The sequence below is a fragment of the Pogona vitticeps genome, chromosome 3, assembly GCF_051106095.1.
Source record: "Pogona vitticeps strain Pit_001003342236 chromosome 3, PviZW2.1, whole genome shotgun sequence".
NCBI lineage: Eukaryota > Metazoa > Chordata > Lepidosauria > Squamata > Agamidae > Pogona > Pogona vitticeps.
In genome coordinates this window covers 72,069,751-72,085,277 of record NC_135785.1, presented here as the reverse complement: position 1 = coordinate 72,085,277, position 15,527 = coordinate 72,069,751, and the positions used below count along the sequence as shown (strand labels likewise).

Here is a 15,527-nt window from a genome sequence, read left to right as displayed (position 1 = left end):
GCGTTTGATGCACACTGAGGCTGGCTTCGCCGTGTGTGTGCATCTGTGCGCTCCCAGTCCCTTTCTTACTATCTCCCTCTAGCTCCCCCTGCTGCCGCCACCCCCTCCCTTCCTGCCGCCACCACTCCTCCTCCTCCTGCCGCTCCCTCCCGCTGCTGCCGCCGGGAGGGGGGCAATGTTAACTTCCTCAATGGCTCAAGGGGACAATTCTTTCAAAAAGGTTAAGAACCACTGCTGTAGGTCACTATAATAATTGTCTGGGATCAGACAGGCCAGCAACACGTTTACAGTACTTTTCAACGAGGTTTATACACTCAGGCAAGTTTTTTGAAATAGTGCCCTGCTAAAAGAGTTTATTGATAGTGGCCAGCTGGCTCTTTATTGCGCAATAAATAAATCTTGGAGTTTATGGTTTTGACTGTCATTTCAAGGAGTCAAGAGAAGTAATGTAAATTATTAACCGTTTTTATATAAGTTTCTTAGTGTTGTCTAACTCCATTTTCAGTCTATTCCTAGTAGTAGATTATCTGTGGTAAATTTTCTCAATAGAGGTTTGGGTATCTTTTGCTTGGGTTGGAGGAGTGCCAGTGACATATCTGTTCTACAGAAAGTACGTGAAACTAATGTATGAATGAATGTGTTAATAACACACATTTAATGAGTTAAATATTTTCAGTTTTAAGTGCTGACACCAGTGAATTAATGCCCCAGTTCCTATTGTTTAATTAATATATATTTTAACTTAACATTCTAAGCTCTGGGCTTTGGATAATGTTTCACCACTGAATAAATAACCATAGCTTTCAATTTCCTGCAGCTTTCCTCATTAATTTAACTAATATGTAGTCTGTTTGGGAAAAGTTACAGATGATATGGCCATCCCAGAATATGTAACTGACTCGGGCTAGATCATTTATCTGATATTTCCCTTTCAGTAGAAATTCTTGCAGTGTTTTTATCTTGTTGAAATGATTAATGACATCCATTTCATGTAGAACCTCTTAAATGCAAGTGTCTTTGACTATGACAGTGTTGCCCTCCATCTAAAATTGATGCAAGGACAGTGGCTGGGCCACTGAGATATAGTGATTGAAGTATTTAATTGGGAACAGGAAGACCCACTTTCACAGCCTGGCTGAGCAAAGCAAAATATGCCGCTTATATACTGCCCCATAGCATTTAAAGCACTCTCTGGGTGGTTAATAATTTAATTATGCAGGCTACACATTCCCCCCCCCCCAGCAAGCTGGGTACTCAATTTACTGACCTTGGAAGGATGGAAGACTTGAGCAGCAACCTGAAATTGAACCCAGGTCGGGAACAGAGTTTTTGATGCAGTACTGCAATTTAAACACCATACCATGGGCCTGATAAATCACTGTAATTATCAGATCTGTCCCTACCCTTCAAGTTACCTTCCCCACAGAATTTTGTGAGAATAAAAATTAAATTGAGGAGAACCTCATATGTTGCATTTAGCTTTTTGGAAAACAGGTGGTATGGAGGTCATAATTTACACTGAAGTATTCTTTTCAGTGAAATCAAACTTGATGTGGAAAGGACGGTCAAATTCTTGATATCTTTAATTCTTTATTGGAGTACTTCATCTTTCTGTTTTCTTTCTTGCAGAACTGTCAAACTTTTAACAGCCTTAGCTGCCTTAGCACCACTGTGGATGACTGTTCTCCGCAGAATCAGTTCTCACCTGACATCAGCAGCACCCAGGGATGGACAACAACCTTGGATGTCATGCCAGGTAGGACACCGGCCTGTACCCCTGTGCCAGAGCCACAGTCAAACACAGAAGAATGTAAATCTAACAAAGAAGAGGAGTTCTCCTACGAGGAGTCAGAGTTTTGTGCCACAGAAGATGAGAACAGGAAAGAAGAAGAAAACCCCTCGTGGCTGAACGGCGGGACAGGAGGGGATAATGTCTTTCAGCTGGATGGCGAATTAGATATTGAGCAAATAGAGAACAACTGAGAACACAGATGGAATGATCCATCTGCAATAGAGTGGTAGACCTTCACAGGTGTTGATGTTGGCAGGTGGGAAAGGACAAGAAGCTTTGCCAAATTTCATCAGGTATCTTGTTAAACCTTGAAACTCTTTAGAACTACTGTAGCCCATGAGGTTTTTCAAAGAAACTTTAGATAAAACCTCTAAATTACATCAGCACATTTTTTGTGGGTTCGTGGATGTATCAAAACTTGAAATTGTCAAACTTTAGAATAACAACAATTTTTCTTTTTTAAAAAGTGTGTTTGGGATAGGGCTTAGGCAGAAAGAAAGGAAACAGTAGCTGTTGGCCATTCACAAAGCAGATAACATGCCATCTAAAGAGGCAGCTGGTTCATCCTCTGTCTGTTGGGAATTTAATCCACTTTGGGCTTGAGAAGGAGTGGACTATATTTAGTTTGTTTTTATTGTTGTTGGCTGGTTTTTATTCTAAACTACACCTCAGCAATCCTTATCAAAGGGGGGAAAGGTGGTGATTAGCATTGCTATCTAGATTTGTTTTTCATTGGAATATATTTCAGATTGCGTATCCGATCTCACAGATCGGATTGTTTTCTCCTCTGCTGTAAAATCAAGCTTCCCAGCATCATAGTACCTTATTACTGGTCTTAAGCTCATGTAAAAATAATAATAATAATTCTGTAGTCATCATTAGCGCCAAGAAAGAAAGAAAAAAGCACAATACATTTGCCCTGATTCTGCAGGAGGGTTCAGTGGGTGCGTGCAGGTTTTCACACATATAGCCAAACCAGATGTTGATGGATCAGACTGGAGGCATCTATTAGTGAAAATGGGGACACATTAGCCCATCTTGGCTCTGCTAGGTGTTATTTGCTACTACATGAAACTGGATTGGGACCATTGTGTTTGGGAGAAGATCAGCCAAAACACTGATGGACACAGAAGTTTAAATAACAGAAACAACTGGGCAGTAACTATATGCATAAAGTGAAAATGTTGTTTAAGTGACAGGGTGTGATGCACAGTACATAAGGATAATTAAGAATAAATAGTGGAGATCCTTGATATCTGAAAAGGAACATAAATACCTTAATTTTTCGATGGAGTGGCTAAGATGTGGACTCAACTGCATTTTGTTCAGCTTGTCACCACATCACATTTGTCACCAGCAAAAAGAACTGATGGTAAACACTTTGTTCTCCCTACATAACCTTGGGCTCATTTCCCCCTCTTAGCAAGTGTAATATAAAGTCTGTTCAGCGCCACTTTACTTTAAAGTACTTCCAGCCTCCGAGAACAGTGGCAGTTTGGAACCCAATTGTGGAGCCAGAATCCCTTCTGATTCTTTCTTCCACCATTGTTTATTTTATTATTTATTTCTTTAAAATATTGTACCCCACCTTTCTCTTTAAAAGGATGTGGATGCTTGGTCCTAAGTCCTCAACAAATCTTTTATCTGATTTTCCCAGTTTGTAGTACAAAATCTTACTTAGCAGTAAACCTATTTAGTACAGACTACGTGAGACAGCTGTCAACAGCAAAAAATATAATGGCACAGACTCTGACACACCTTTTGGGGTTTACATAGATAACCCTCAGATCAGGCTTAGTTGGATATTGGCATGAAAACCATAAGATACTGAAGAGCACCAGGTAGGAAAGGCTGCTTCAGAGGGTTAACTCTGTTTTCTTTTGAATTTGCCTGGCTTTTATGACCTGAGTAGGGCCATTATTTAATAAAAAGTGGCCTTAAACAATTAAAATGAACTAATTTGTATGCTATAATAGACAACAATAACTGTAAGATGGTAGGAGGAGGATTGTCTTCCTCCTGTTTTTCTCAGATCTCCATTCTATGTTCACATTTGTTCTCTCCCTTTCCTCCTTCAAACCACTCCATTTTTATGTTCTACTAATGGGGTTGTACATGCTCCATTTTAATATTTTTAAAATCAGAGTTCTGCACAGGTATGTAGATTCTGCACCTTGTATAAAATAAGCAAATTTACTTGATACAGGAGAAGGCTTCTAACCACTGGAAATTCTGCTTAGAAACCATCTGGTTTCTAAGATTTCATCAGGTCTTACATATTTGTATATAAGTATACAACCTTGGCCAAATGCATGTATATCTGCCTGCATTTTGTGCTTCCAGAGCTATGCTATGCACTATTTAAAATTTAAAGATAACAAAATTTGAGATTCTCAAGAGGCCAACTTCCATGACTAATCCTAATCATAGAATACAGACACATGATCTTCTGTATACAGATGTCTGTTTAGATGAATTTTGTCCAGTCTTGTTGTGTATTCTCCTGACTTGGAAAATTTTTAACTGTACATCCATGGATATATTTCCATTGGTTAAAAAAAGTTGGTTTAGCCGTAACACCAAGCTACAGCCAGACAGTTATGCAAACAGGCTATGGACTGGCATACTTTCCAGCTTCTCCCCTGGGCCACCCTTCCTTCCCTCAATTTGAAAGCAGCTAGCTGTTAACATCCAAGCTGCCAAACAATCAATTTGATCTTGTCCAGAATCTTTGTGAGCAGAGCCATTTCTGCATTTGATTTTCTGCAATCTTTGAGTAGTTTCACAAATACTATAGTTATCACTCCCCTCCTGTGTAAATGGCAACATATAATTGATGTAAAGAGTTACAGATTGCATCAATCCACTAAAATTATCTAGTATCCTAGACAGGGGCCAGAATTCTGTTAGCAATTGTGGAGAATAATTGTTCTGCAGGCGGAACACTCCATGATCGCTGCAGCAGGCTCCAGCTGACAGTTGTGCAAGCCAGAGATCACTCTGTCAAAATCAACAGCACCTATGCGTATGCAAGGGGGTAGTGCGTGCCATTTTGCAAAGTTGGCATAAAAAACCTGCCACATGGCATCAGCCTATTGTACGGAAAAAAAACAAATAGGATCCTGGCCAGGACTTCCCATTGGATTGCTTATGACATACTGTATTATGCATTCATTTGTATGTGTTTTTTCTCTGCACAGATATAAGAGAAACTCCCCCAGATAGCTTATGGTAGGGACAGGAGCGTGTGGCCCTGCAGAGGTCACCAACTCTTATCTACCCCAGCCAGCATACCTAATAGTTAAGGAATTCTGTTAAGGTAGTTGTAGTCCAATAACATTTTGAGGTTCATATGTTCCCTATCCCTGGCTTAGAGAAACAAGCAATAAATATGCACCATTCTTTTCCATATCTAGATCATGTGGGACCTGTTTTTCCTATGACAAGGCTGGTACAAAATGCAGTTTGAGATGCTAATATCTGAATGGCTTCACTCCAGCATTTTCTTCTGCCTTCTTATTGATAATGGTGAATAATTATGTACCCTTTAGCATGCATCTTTCAGTTAAATAAGCTGTTCACTTACAAAATGGAAATATTTTTTATGTTTACTTACATAAGGAAAACATAGGTGTTTTTTAAAAAAAAGATACCCTCTCCTTTTTTTGCTGCACTTTTTTCTTCCGTAGTTTAGATGTTTGTGGCATCTGATTCCACATGGGAGGTTCCATCCAAGCTGTAGCTTTACATATGTCCAGTCAAACTGCACAGATTTGTTTTTTTCACCCTCCTTATAGGATACTCAAAATAATGTGCAAGCCAAAAGAAATACAGTAATAAGATGATAATTATGTAGGGAAGAGATTGCTTCAGTTTTGGATGTCTTGGATTCCAGATTTTGGTGCTGTGAAACAAACTGGTAAACATATCTATAAAGCCTTGATTTTTCTCAGAGGATACTGCTTTACACGTTCAGAGAGTTTATTCAACAAATGCCAAGTTAACATGCCTCATCATTTCAGAACAGGACAGAGCAGGTGTTCACCATAGTGATGGGCAAACTTTCTCTGGCTTGCCTTGGGCTTCCATCCAATGAACTGAATTTGGCTCATTTCAGGCCTGAATCAGTCTATTTAACATTCAGGCCCATTCACATCTTATTTGGCTCACATGTCATCTCAAAGAATCAAAATTGTCTCTTAGGGTTTCTCCCACATGGTGGATGGGGAAACAGGGTAGTTATTGTGCTAGAAGAGCAGCAGAGGATTTGGGAGTAAGAATTAGATGTGTGTGATATGAAGCCATGTCACATTACAGTCTGACAATACTGAAGGGTGATTTTTAATTGGCAATATGATATTTGTCGTAGTTTTGCCCCAGCTAGAGTGGAAATCTGAGCCATTTATAAGGTCAGATTAATGCTGAATATATGTGGAACAAAAGATGGAAAGTTCACCCAACTAAATATCTGCATGCTGGCAATCCAAGCACATTGGTTGACCACTCAAGTACTACCTGGACAAAAATTACAGAGAACCAGCCCTTAAGAACCAATGTGAGTGCAGTATAGGCTATAAGGTATACAAGTGCAAAAATTCATATAGATATATGTACATCCTTTGCTAATAAATAAAGCATGCCATTGTTATACAATACAGCACCCTACAGCTATAGTTGCTTGAGAAAGACATAGTAAAAATGAACCTATTCAGTTGAAGTTGGAGTAGAACTTGATAGCTAGAACATTTGAGTATAGTTCAGCTGTGCTAGAAGAATCCATGAATCTACTCTGGTACCAATATTTTCAAGCAAGCTGTTTGCTGAGCTATGACTTAAGATGACAGGTTCTTTGGCACACATGGTTATTCATCATTTTATGTACAGTGAAAGGACAAACACCCTTCTTCTCCTATCAAATTCTTTTGACTCTTCCTGTACAAAGAAACTACATCTGCCTTCTCCCAGCTGCTCTTTAAAAAATACACACACACAAACTTTCTGCGCAATCCTGAATCACCATCATCATGCAGAATTACACCAACTGTACTACTAATACAGTTGTAAAGAGGAGGTTGAATCCAGACTCAGGCAGCTACTCTATGCCAACTTAAATGAGAATAGATGAACTCAGTGGGGTTTGCTTCCGAGTAAACACAAATAGGGTTTTGCTGTATGTATGTTTGTTCATGTTAGGCCCCACTAAAAACAATAGGACAAGTCTGTTCTTTTAATTCAGTGAGATCCACATTTAACTAACGTAGTCTGGCTTCAGCGTTCTGCTTCTTTTCCTGTTAGTTGCATGTTCATGAAGTTAACAGTATTTAGCTTGGATTGCTTAGAGACATTTTCCAAATCTAATCTATTTTCAGGTAAATGGTGGCCCATCTCAAGTGCATAGGCACAGCACCCTTTTCTTTACCACAGCAGGCTACAGTTGAAGTAACCGTTCCTGACAGGGGCTGGACTTGGTGACACATAGGGCCCTTGTGCCATTTAGCATGGTATACTTTGAGAAGTCATACGCATTCTTTCAGGTCTGATTTCTAGAAGTTCCATTTCCCTTTAGTGCTATAGAGATGGCATTTTTCATATCTTGGATTTGTACACTATTAAGGGCTTCAAAACAAGGGCTGCTACCTACCACTAGCTAAATACACAGAGTAGGGAAGTGCCCCCAAAGGACCACTGACCAACTCTCCTACTGTAGATCAGTATTTACGTAGTTGCAAACCTCCTTTGCCTTAGTAACTTCACTGAAAAACAGCCTTACAGTGGGCACATCAATGTAAACATAGTATGCTGTTTGCCTAGTATTAGGCCAAGGCAGTGGATTCATTGGATTGTACTGGTTTTGGTTTTATATAATTTTTATGTACTGCGTTTTTAAAAGCCTTACTTTTTAAAACATAGAAGTAAAACTTGGTGGATTTATGAATGAGTGTACATGTATGTGTGTGGGTGTCTGTGTAGATGCATCTACACACACTCACAAACATTTTTAGTCTCTGAAATACAATATGTAACAATATGTTCAGGGGACATCCTTTTGATTGTAACACAGATGGATTGCTCGCCAGTAAAAATCAGGAGCTCAGCTGGATTAGTTTCCCCATGTCAGCTGAAAAGTCATTAGCTCTGTCTCATAAGGATCCCTGTCTCGCTTGGATTAGGTCTCCTGGCAGATACTCTGTTGCTGCTACCTTCGGTGGACAAGTATTTTCATCGGCTGAGCACTAGTGAAGTCTAATCAAACAGAGAGACGGGCAATGGCTGGCTTGGAGCACAGACCATTCTGTACTGTGGACATTTCATGACAACAGCACTATCAGCAATTTCTACTTTCAAAAGTGATTTAACTGCAAGAGTTTTGCATTTATTGTTATGCATCTGTAGTCCAGTGCTCTTTGGAACAGTTTTAATGAAGTGTTAAGCTATTATCATTTTAAAAAATGACATACTTCTGGGTTTGCCTGTAATTTTTCACAAGATAGCCTATCCTCTTTGACCAATAATACTGTGTTTCAAGTGCATTTGGGACACTCCTTACTGAATGGGACAAGAGGATCTTTTTAGGATTGTAGCAGTGTTCTCCAGCGTTTTGTTTTTGATATTTAAGAACCAATGAATTAAAAAAAATGATTGGCCAAAAAGCCTTTAGGAAACCATAAACTCTGGTAACAGTGAATGGGTGAATGAATGAATGTGTGTATGTATGTGTGTGTGTTCACACAAGTGTATATTTCTCTCTGTCCATGGTAGTTGCACAGTTGCAGACATATTGATGTGTATACAAAGTCAGCACTGTAGCTGGGTGTTATGTTTGTTCAAGATCTACTATAAAGACTGTTCCTTGACCTGAAAATTAAGAAGACTGCTGATTTGTACTCTCTCAAATGACTTTATTGCACTATAGAGCAGCTCAGTCTCAGGAATTTACTTGTTACTTTGACTGTGTAAATAAAGCTTTCTGATTCTGTAACATGCTACCCATGTAATGTTCTTTGTTTCTGCTTTCCTGTGTTCACCTGGTCACTAAGACACCATTGTGGTCAACATTCTTCCCTTACTTGCTCAAAGGGCAGGAAGCTGGCTCATTGTGACTGATGGGATGTAGGTGGTAGGGGTTTTTGTGTGTGTGCGTTTTTGGTTACTAGGACTCCAAATATTCTTCGGACTCCTGTGAAATGATTCAGAACTTGAGAAAACTGCATCCTATCATTCTTAGGTGCGACATAATTTTCAGAACAGGCAGCTGGAAAGATTTAATCCACTCTTATATAGATGATTTTGTTTGCAGAATCCTATCAGTCTAGCGTGCTCTTCCATTTTTTTTCAGTCATTGAAACGCCTCCTCATTATAATAAAAATTAAGGCTCAGAATGGAGTTGCAATTTCCTTTTCTTCCCCTTGTCACATTGCAAGACTACATTCATTCATCTGCAGTGCACCACCAGCAATAGCTCACTTAGGAAGAGGGAGGATTCTCAATCTAATCCTCAACATATTCTCATATGAAGTGAAGTCACAGTTCCCCCTTCCTAGTCCCTATAGAGAATCTGATTTGTCCTGGCTGGAAAACTGCACTAGGATTAAAGCCAGTAAGAGGCAAGAACAGCTGGAGTGAACAAACAAGGACCACCAGGGTTACTTCATTTATAGACTTTGTACTCTCCATTCTCTTTCTTGTCCACCATAAAATTCTCTGTTTGTAGAACATTAACACCTACAGGGGGAAAAAAATCAGGGTACAATGCTCATTCCCATTTTTGTAAATGGTGACTGAATGGCAAATCGTCTTGATACCATTGCCACTCGAGTTCCTCTCCTCTCTTTGGTATTGTTCATAAGCTTTAGAGCAGTGGTTCCCAACATTCTTGTTCCCAGCCCTGGATTCCCTAGATGTTCTTGGAATAAAACTCCCCAAAGCCTTCACCACCAGCTGTGCTGGCCAAGATTTCTGGGAGTTGTAGTCCAATAACATCTGGGGGCCCAAGGTTGGGAAACACTGCTGAAGCATTCTATATGGAGAAGTTGGCAAAGCTGGACCTGGGATTTACCAACATTAGTTGGGGAAAGCATATGTCATAGGAGTACATATTTTTCCATGCAAAAACATTCCCATCCTCAGGCTGAAGAGAAGATGCAGAGGAGGGATGTTTTTTAGCAAGTACAGCATCCACAGGAAAACCATACTTCATAGAGCAGAGAGCATCAGGTTAAAAAGTGTGCAGAAGGCTTTCTCCAACCCTCAGACTCTGCCTGTGCTGGAGTTAAATATGTTGATTGCATGGGGAGCTGTAGTGGATCTCACTTTTACACCAGCTTAACACCACCCATGGGAAACTGCTGATAGACAACTATTATCCACTGCATGCATTGCCTTCAGACAGTATGTTCTGGAGGGCATCAGGTTGGGAAAGGTTGAAAACTGGCTTTATATAATGGCTGTTTAGTCACATACCCAGCAGTCACACCCAAGCATGCAAAGAGAGAAGCATATGTCTCTCTAGACAAGAATGATGTTGAGCGGACTTATTCCTCTGCCTTTGAAAATACCCCTTGAAAAATAAGAGATTTTAGCATCAAAGAGTATAGCTCCAATGAATCTATTATGCACATTGTGTGGCATCTAACAAAGCACTGGCTGCACTAGCAGAGGACATATATGTAAGAAATCAGAAAGTATACTTTGACTAGATGTCTTCATAGTTCTATAAACCAATAGATCTAATATCACATTATAAGAATATGGTACTGGGGATGCTGAAATCCCTTCCAATGACTAAATCAACATGTTGAAATTAACGCTCCCCTCAAATGAAAACTGCTGCTTATTTATTTACTACTTATTTAGCACTTTTCTTTTAACACTCTACATTTTAAAACTGCCAGAGCCATTTGTGTTACTAGCTGGCTGGATAGCTCAGTAATGGATAGCTCAATGAGCTGGAACGCTTGACTATGGTGCAAAGGGTCCCCGATTCCCAGAGAAGCAGCCAGCCTGTGTGGCTTTGGGCAAGCTACATAGTCTCATAATGCCCCTTTCCCACAAGGCAGGCACTGTTAGGCCACTTCTGAGTACTTTTTACCTAGAAAATCCTGAAAAGGATCATCACACAGTTTTACAGCCATTTGCAAGAAAAACAATGCTGAGATCAGGATTAGAGACTCAGATGTTTGAGGAATGCCCTAACCATGACAGCTGCAATATCCTAAACCACATTCACCTGATAAAATGTATCAGGCTTAGGTATAGCTGGGATGTTGTGTGGGCATCTTTTGTACTAATGAGCCGGCAGGAGTAACCCCCCCCCAGAAATGAAGTATAATAAAAGCTGTTTTTACAGTATATAGAATCTGCCCCCATCGTTATCTGCCTTCAGATAATTCTTCCATAAAATATGAATTTTCAAACGCTTCTAATAATGAACCACAGTACAGGCCTCATTCTAAATGATGTGTGAAAAAGCTACAGTGCTCTTCTGAAACTTGGGACTTGGCTGTTTCGGCGGGTGCCTGAGCCAGACATGCATGGAAGGCTTGTTAATACAAGGAGACCAATGAGCAGCCCATATAACACAATGAGATATTCATTGAGGAGGTAGTGAAGGCATTAATATTCCGTTATTATAGTATTTGAAGGGCATCAAGAAAGCAAAAGGTGTTACTTTACAGCAAAATGTTAGCACCATATAATCCCTAGGGAATTCTCGCAGTAAATCACTTAAACCCTCCCAATAATGCAACACTGTACAGACAGCATATAGGGTACATTCAGTCTTTTTGAATAAGCTCCACCTCTCAGATCTATGGCAAACATTGCAAACTCTGGAGTCTCAGGTTGTAATAACACAAGTTGAAAATACGCTGCTTCCAGAGCTTTGGGGAGAGAAATGATGGAGACCAAGGCACAGCTGGTATTTTCTAGCACAGCAGTGGGAGTCCAGGTGGTATTCCACCTGCATGGTCAATAAGGTAGTAATTATGGGACCTGTAGCCCTCTAAAATCTGGAGGACCATGGATTTCCTGCCCCAATCTAGCAGAAAAAAGCAATGCTTCTTCAACATGACCATTGTCTGACAGCAACAGTGTGACTGGGACTTGCTGCACAAGAGTAACAGCAATGTTGTGATCTTCTACCTCCTCCTGTTTGCTAATCCTCTCCACAGATATCCATGCATAGGCTACAGACTTCTTGTTGGCACATGTTTATAGACTGAAAGCTTTGCAGAGTGCAGTCTGTGATCATTGCCCTGAGATTGTTTTGGCTCTATGACATTTTCAGTTAAAAGGGATACAGTTTTTAGCCTCTTTCACTTTCTCACATCAGCATCTGATCAAGCTCTGTAAAGACAAATGTGCCTTTAAAGATATGCAATGTCTCATTGGTTTTGCACTGCAAAATATCAGTCTTTTTTACTGATGATAGAAGAAACCCAGAGAACCAGCACAAGCAAGATACCCAAGTTAATTGTCAACCCATGCATAGCTTGTTGACAAACCAAGCCTTACCACACGGTCTAGGTTTATGGAGTCATGTCTATTTCGGTGAAATGCACATCAGCCAAACACCAAAAAATAAATTTCATAAGCTTCTGAAATTTCACGGACAATTTCCTATTCTCCCCTCTCTAATTTATTCAGCCTCACAGAAATGAAATCTTTTCTCACTCTCTAAATACAGAAAAACATAATTATTGGGGTTTATAATGCTCATCTCAAGTGCAACACAGGCATTATGAGCTCTAGATTCATCATCCATCCCCCAGTCCTATGTTACTATACGTGCTACTCACATAACGTCTCCCTTCAACTTTCTCCCCCTTCTTTTCCCAGCACTTCATATATAGTGTGTCGCAGTACACCTGGTCACCAGTAGCCTGGGGACATGTCTTCTCTTCATTGCTATTGAGATGTCAGTTTCATTGGCTCCCGTTTCAGAGGTAGGCCACGTGCACTGCCCATACACTGACCCAGCCAACTTGGCCACTGCTCGCTGGCATGCAATCAGGAACAATTATTTTCCACAGGGATGTGTGTGAGGAAGTCAATCAGCTTATTTCCATTACCATCAAATACAAATGGTAGATGCAAATATCTCCTGTAAGGGGAGTTTCTTTTTAGTGTTATGCACAGTTCGTTATATGAAATAACAACTCAGATGTGCTGAATGCTCTGACCACTAAGTAATCACAACTCAACCTCCCTCAAGTTTGGCTCACACCTGAGAACTATGGCACCTTCCCATCACGAAACGCTCTCTGTAGGTCTGGGGTTCAAAACAGCTTCCTTATTCATTTTATTCACCTTTCTTCATACCAACTTTTTTTTTAGCCCACCTTTTCAGGGCACCCTGCCCTCACGAGGCAGCTTATAAGATTAAAAAACACATGAGCATGCATTTCCAATTCAAAGCATAGAAACACATTTCAAATGCCACCCCTTTCCTGTGGTGACGATACTAAAAAGATTTTCAGAAAGCTGTTGTGACTGAGGGGAAAAACATAAATATTGCTCAGTTTGTACAGGTAAATAAACCTACATAAAGAGGATGCAAATTATTATCAGGCTCCACTTTCTGCTCTTGCCCCAGTAGGTACAAGAGGACCACATAAATAAAATGTAATGTGCAAACTGGGCTATGCAAACAATTAGCTGGCAACTGTCATCATGACCACAGCACCCAGCATGGAAGGGGGTGCACTTTGGCTTCTAATCTGGGCTGCTGTTGCATGGTGTTCTTCTGACTGGCTTTGGTGTTTTTATGTATTTGGTCTTTTAGCACTATCTTTTTGTCTTTGTGTTTTAGCTGGTTTGATCTTGTATGATCTAGAATCCTCTCTTGTTGTCCTCCCCCCCCACATCTCCTGCCTCCCAAATTTGAAAATCTCAGCAAATTCAAACTCTCTTTTCTTCCCTCTTAGCTATCTCCAGCTGACACTAAAAGGCAAAGAATCTCTTGCCGCCCACCCGCCCGCCTGCCCATAAAAGTCTAGCTTTAAAATAAATCCTCCCCCCACAGGTTCAACTTCATTCCATGGAAAGGGAGTGCTTTGAAAAAAAAAGGAACAGAATAGAAATATATTTGGCAAAGGGAAAGATGGAAAACACATTTAAGAAGCTTTGAACACCAAAAATATCTGTGTGCAAACAGCTTAAGCAGCATAAGAAGATACACAGATGTTGGATTGACCTCTGACATGGGGGAGAGGGTGCTGCCAAAAATGGACTGATAACAAGTGGAATAATCAGATCATCTTCGTTTCATTAGCATCTGCTAATATTATGCTCTGGAAAAGCCTTATATACTATTTCCATGAGCCTATTTCAGCATCCTCTCTAATTGTACCATTGCACCTGGTACAGTGCTTGGCTCTAATCAAGGAATGCCTTACAGAGGCAATCCAAGCAAGTCTGAGTAGAAAAGGCAGTTATCTGATCTGAGAACTCCAGGCTCACAGTTCAGTCACCTGGACAGATTACACATGGCCCAAACTAGCTCCCAAGATGACCTTGGTCTGGAGTGATTTTGTACCGATCCATTGCAAACATACATTAAAATAGCAAATGTCCATCATTTCTCCCTCTCCATATCTGGCTGCTCCCCATCCTCCTTCAAATATACATGAACAGTAACCTACAACCAGTTAAATAAGCTGCAGAATGCAAAATAAAATAATTACTTTTTGATTGCTAAAGTTAAGGGGAGCTTTTGATCCTGATATAGTTTGGGACAGCGGCGGGCAAGTACTGTTGGCTCAGCAAGCAATCTTCTGCTACAAATATTATCACCCAGATGGTGCAAAAGAAGGCGCGTTTGTGTGTGTGTGTGTGGGGGGATCAAAACAGGAAAAGGCCAAATACCACTTCCAGTTCTTGTTTTTGTGGGGATCATTGAGGGTTTAACTCAATAAATGAAATTCACCTTATGCAATTTTATGAATATTTAATTCACTAGGAGGGGCAGGGGGCCTCTAGGAATCCCTAGGAGGGTTCATGTGGCCTCATAGCTGTGCTTGGCTTAACTCTGCTTAGGGTCTCAATGTGTCACAATTTATTTATTTATTTATTTATTTATTTATTTATTTATTTATTTATTTATTTTATTTTATTTTATTTTATTTTATTTTATTTTATTTATATCCCGCCTATCTGGTTGGATCAGGACCACTCTGCCGACATTTTCCCCCCATTATGAAGTCTTCACTCCCATCTCTAAGTAAAGAGCATAGTAGCAGTATTCCTTCGAGCAAATAAAGATGTCTGTCACAGCATGTGCTTTCTCTTGACCTTCATATCTTACATTCTAGCTTTGTTTTGTGATTAGTCACTGCCAGGTGAACATGGACTTAATTTGCAAGTATGATTGCTGAAGTGTGTTTCTCTGAAGAAATCTGTTTGTAGGAGGAAAAAGAACTAACAGGCTAATAACAAGGAATATAAAACTCTCCCTTATTGTCTACTTTGGCCCTTAGTTATCAGGGATGGGGACTTGAATTGTGGGACTTGACTTGCTGTCAAGTCGGATTTAAGTTACCCTGGTGACTCAATTTTTCCAATAACTTGGACTCTACTCCTGACTTGGAACCCACCCACCCCTCCCTTTTTTTTCTGGAAAAAAAAACTTGCTTTTAATATGGACTTGGACTTGAAACTAGTTCTTCTCTTCTGGCATCCAGCCATCAGAATATAGCTCTCAACATGCACAGCTATTCTTAGAGGATATGATCAGAC

At 40.1% G+C, this 15,527-nt stretch overlaps 1 protein-coding gene across 9 annotated transcripts in view; it reads left to right on the top strand.

The window, feature by feature from the left end:
- The window catches only part of FAM53B (family with sequence similarity 53 member B), a 145,036-nt gene extending 136,265 nt beyond the window's left edge, over positions 1–8,771 (top strand). For 7 of the 9 annotated variants that reach the window (XM_072995422.2, XM_072995425.2, XM_072995426.2 and 4 more), the window contains 2 exons: positions 1,630–2,085; positions 7,963–8,124. In XM_072995422.2, the coding sequence (XP_072851523.2) occupies positions 1,630–1,983 (354 nt within the window). In that variant the 3' untranslated portion in view covers positions 1,984–2,085; positions 7,963–8,124. Of the gene's footprint in view, positions 1–1,629; positions 2,086–7,962 lie in introns of all 9 variants that reach the window. The other 2 variants (XM_020791508.3, XM_078391197.1) reach the window with 1 other exon arrangement.
- The last annotated feature ends 6,756 nt before the right edge of the window (positions 8,772–15,527 follow it).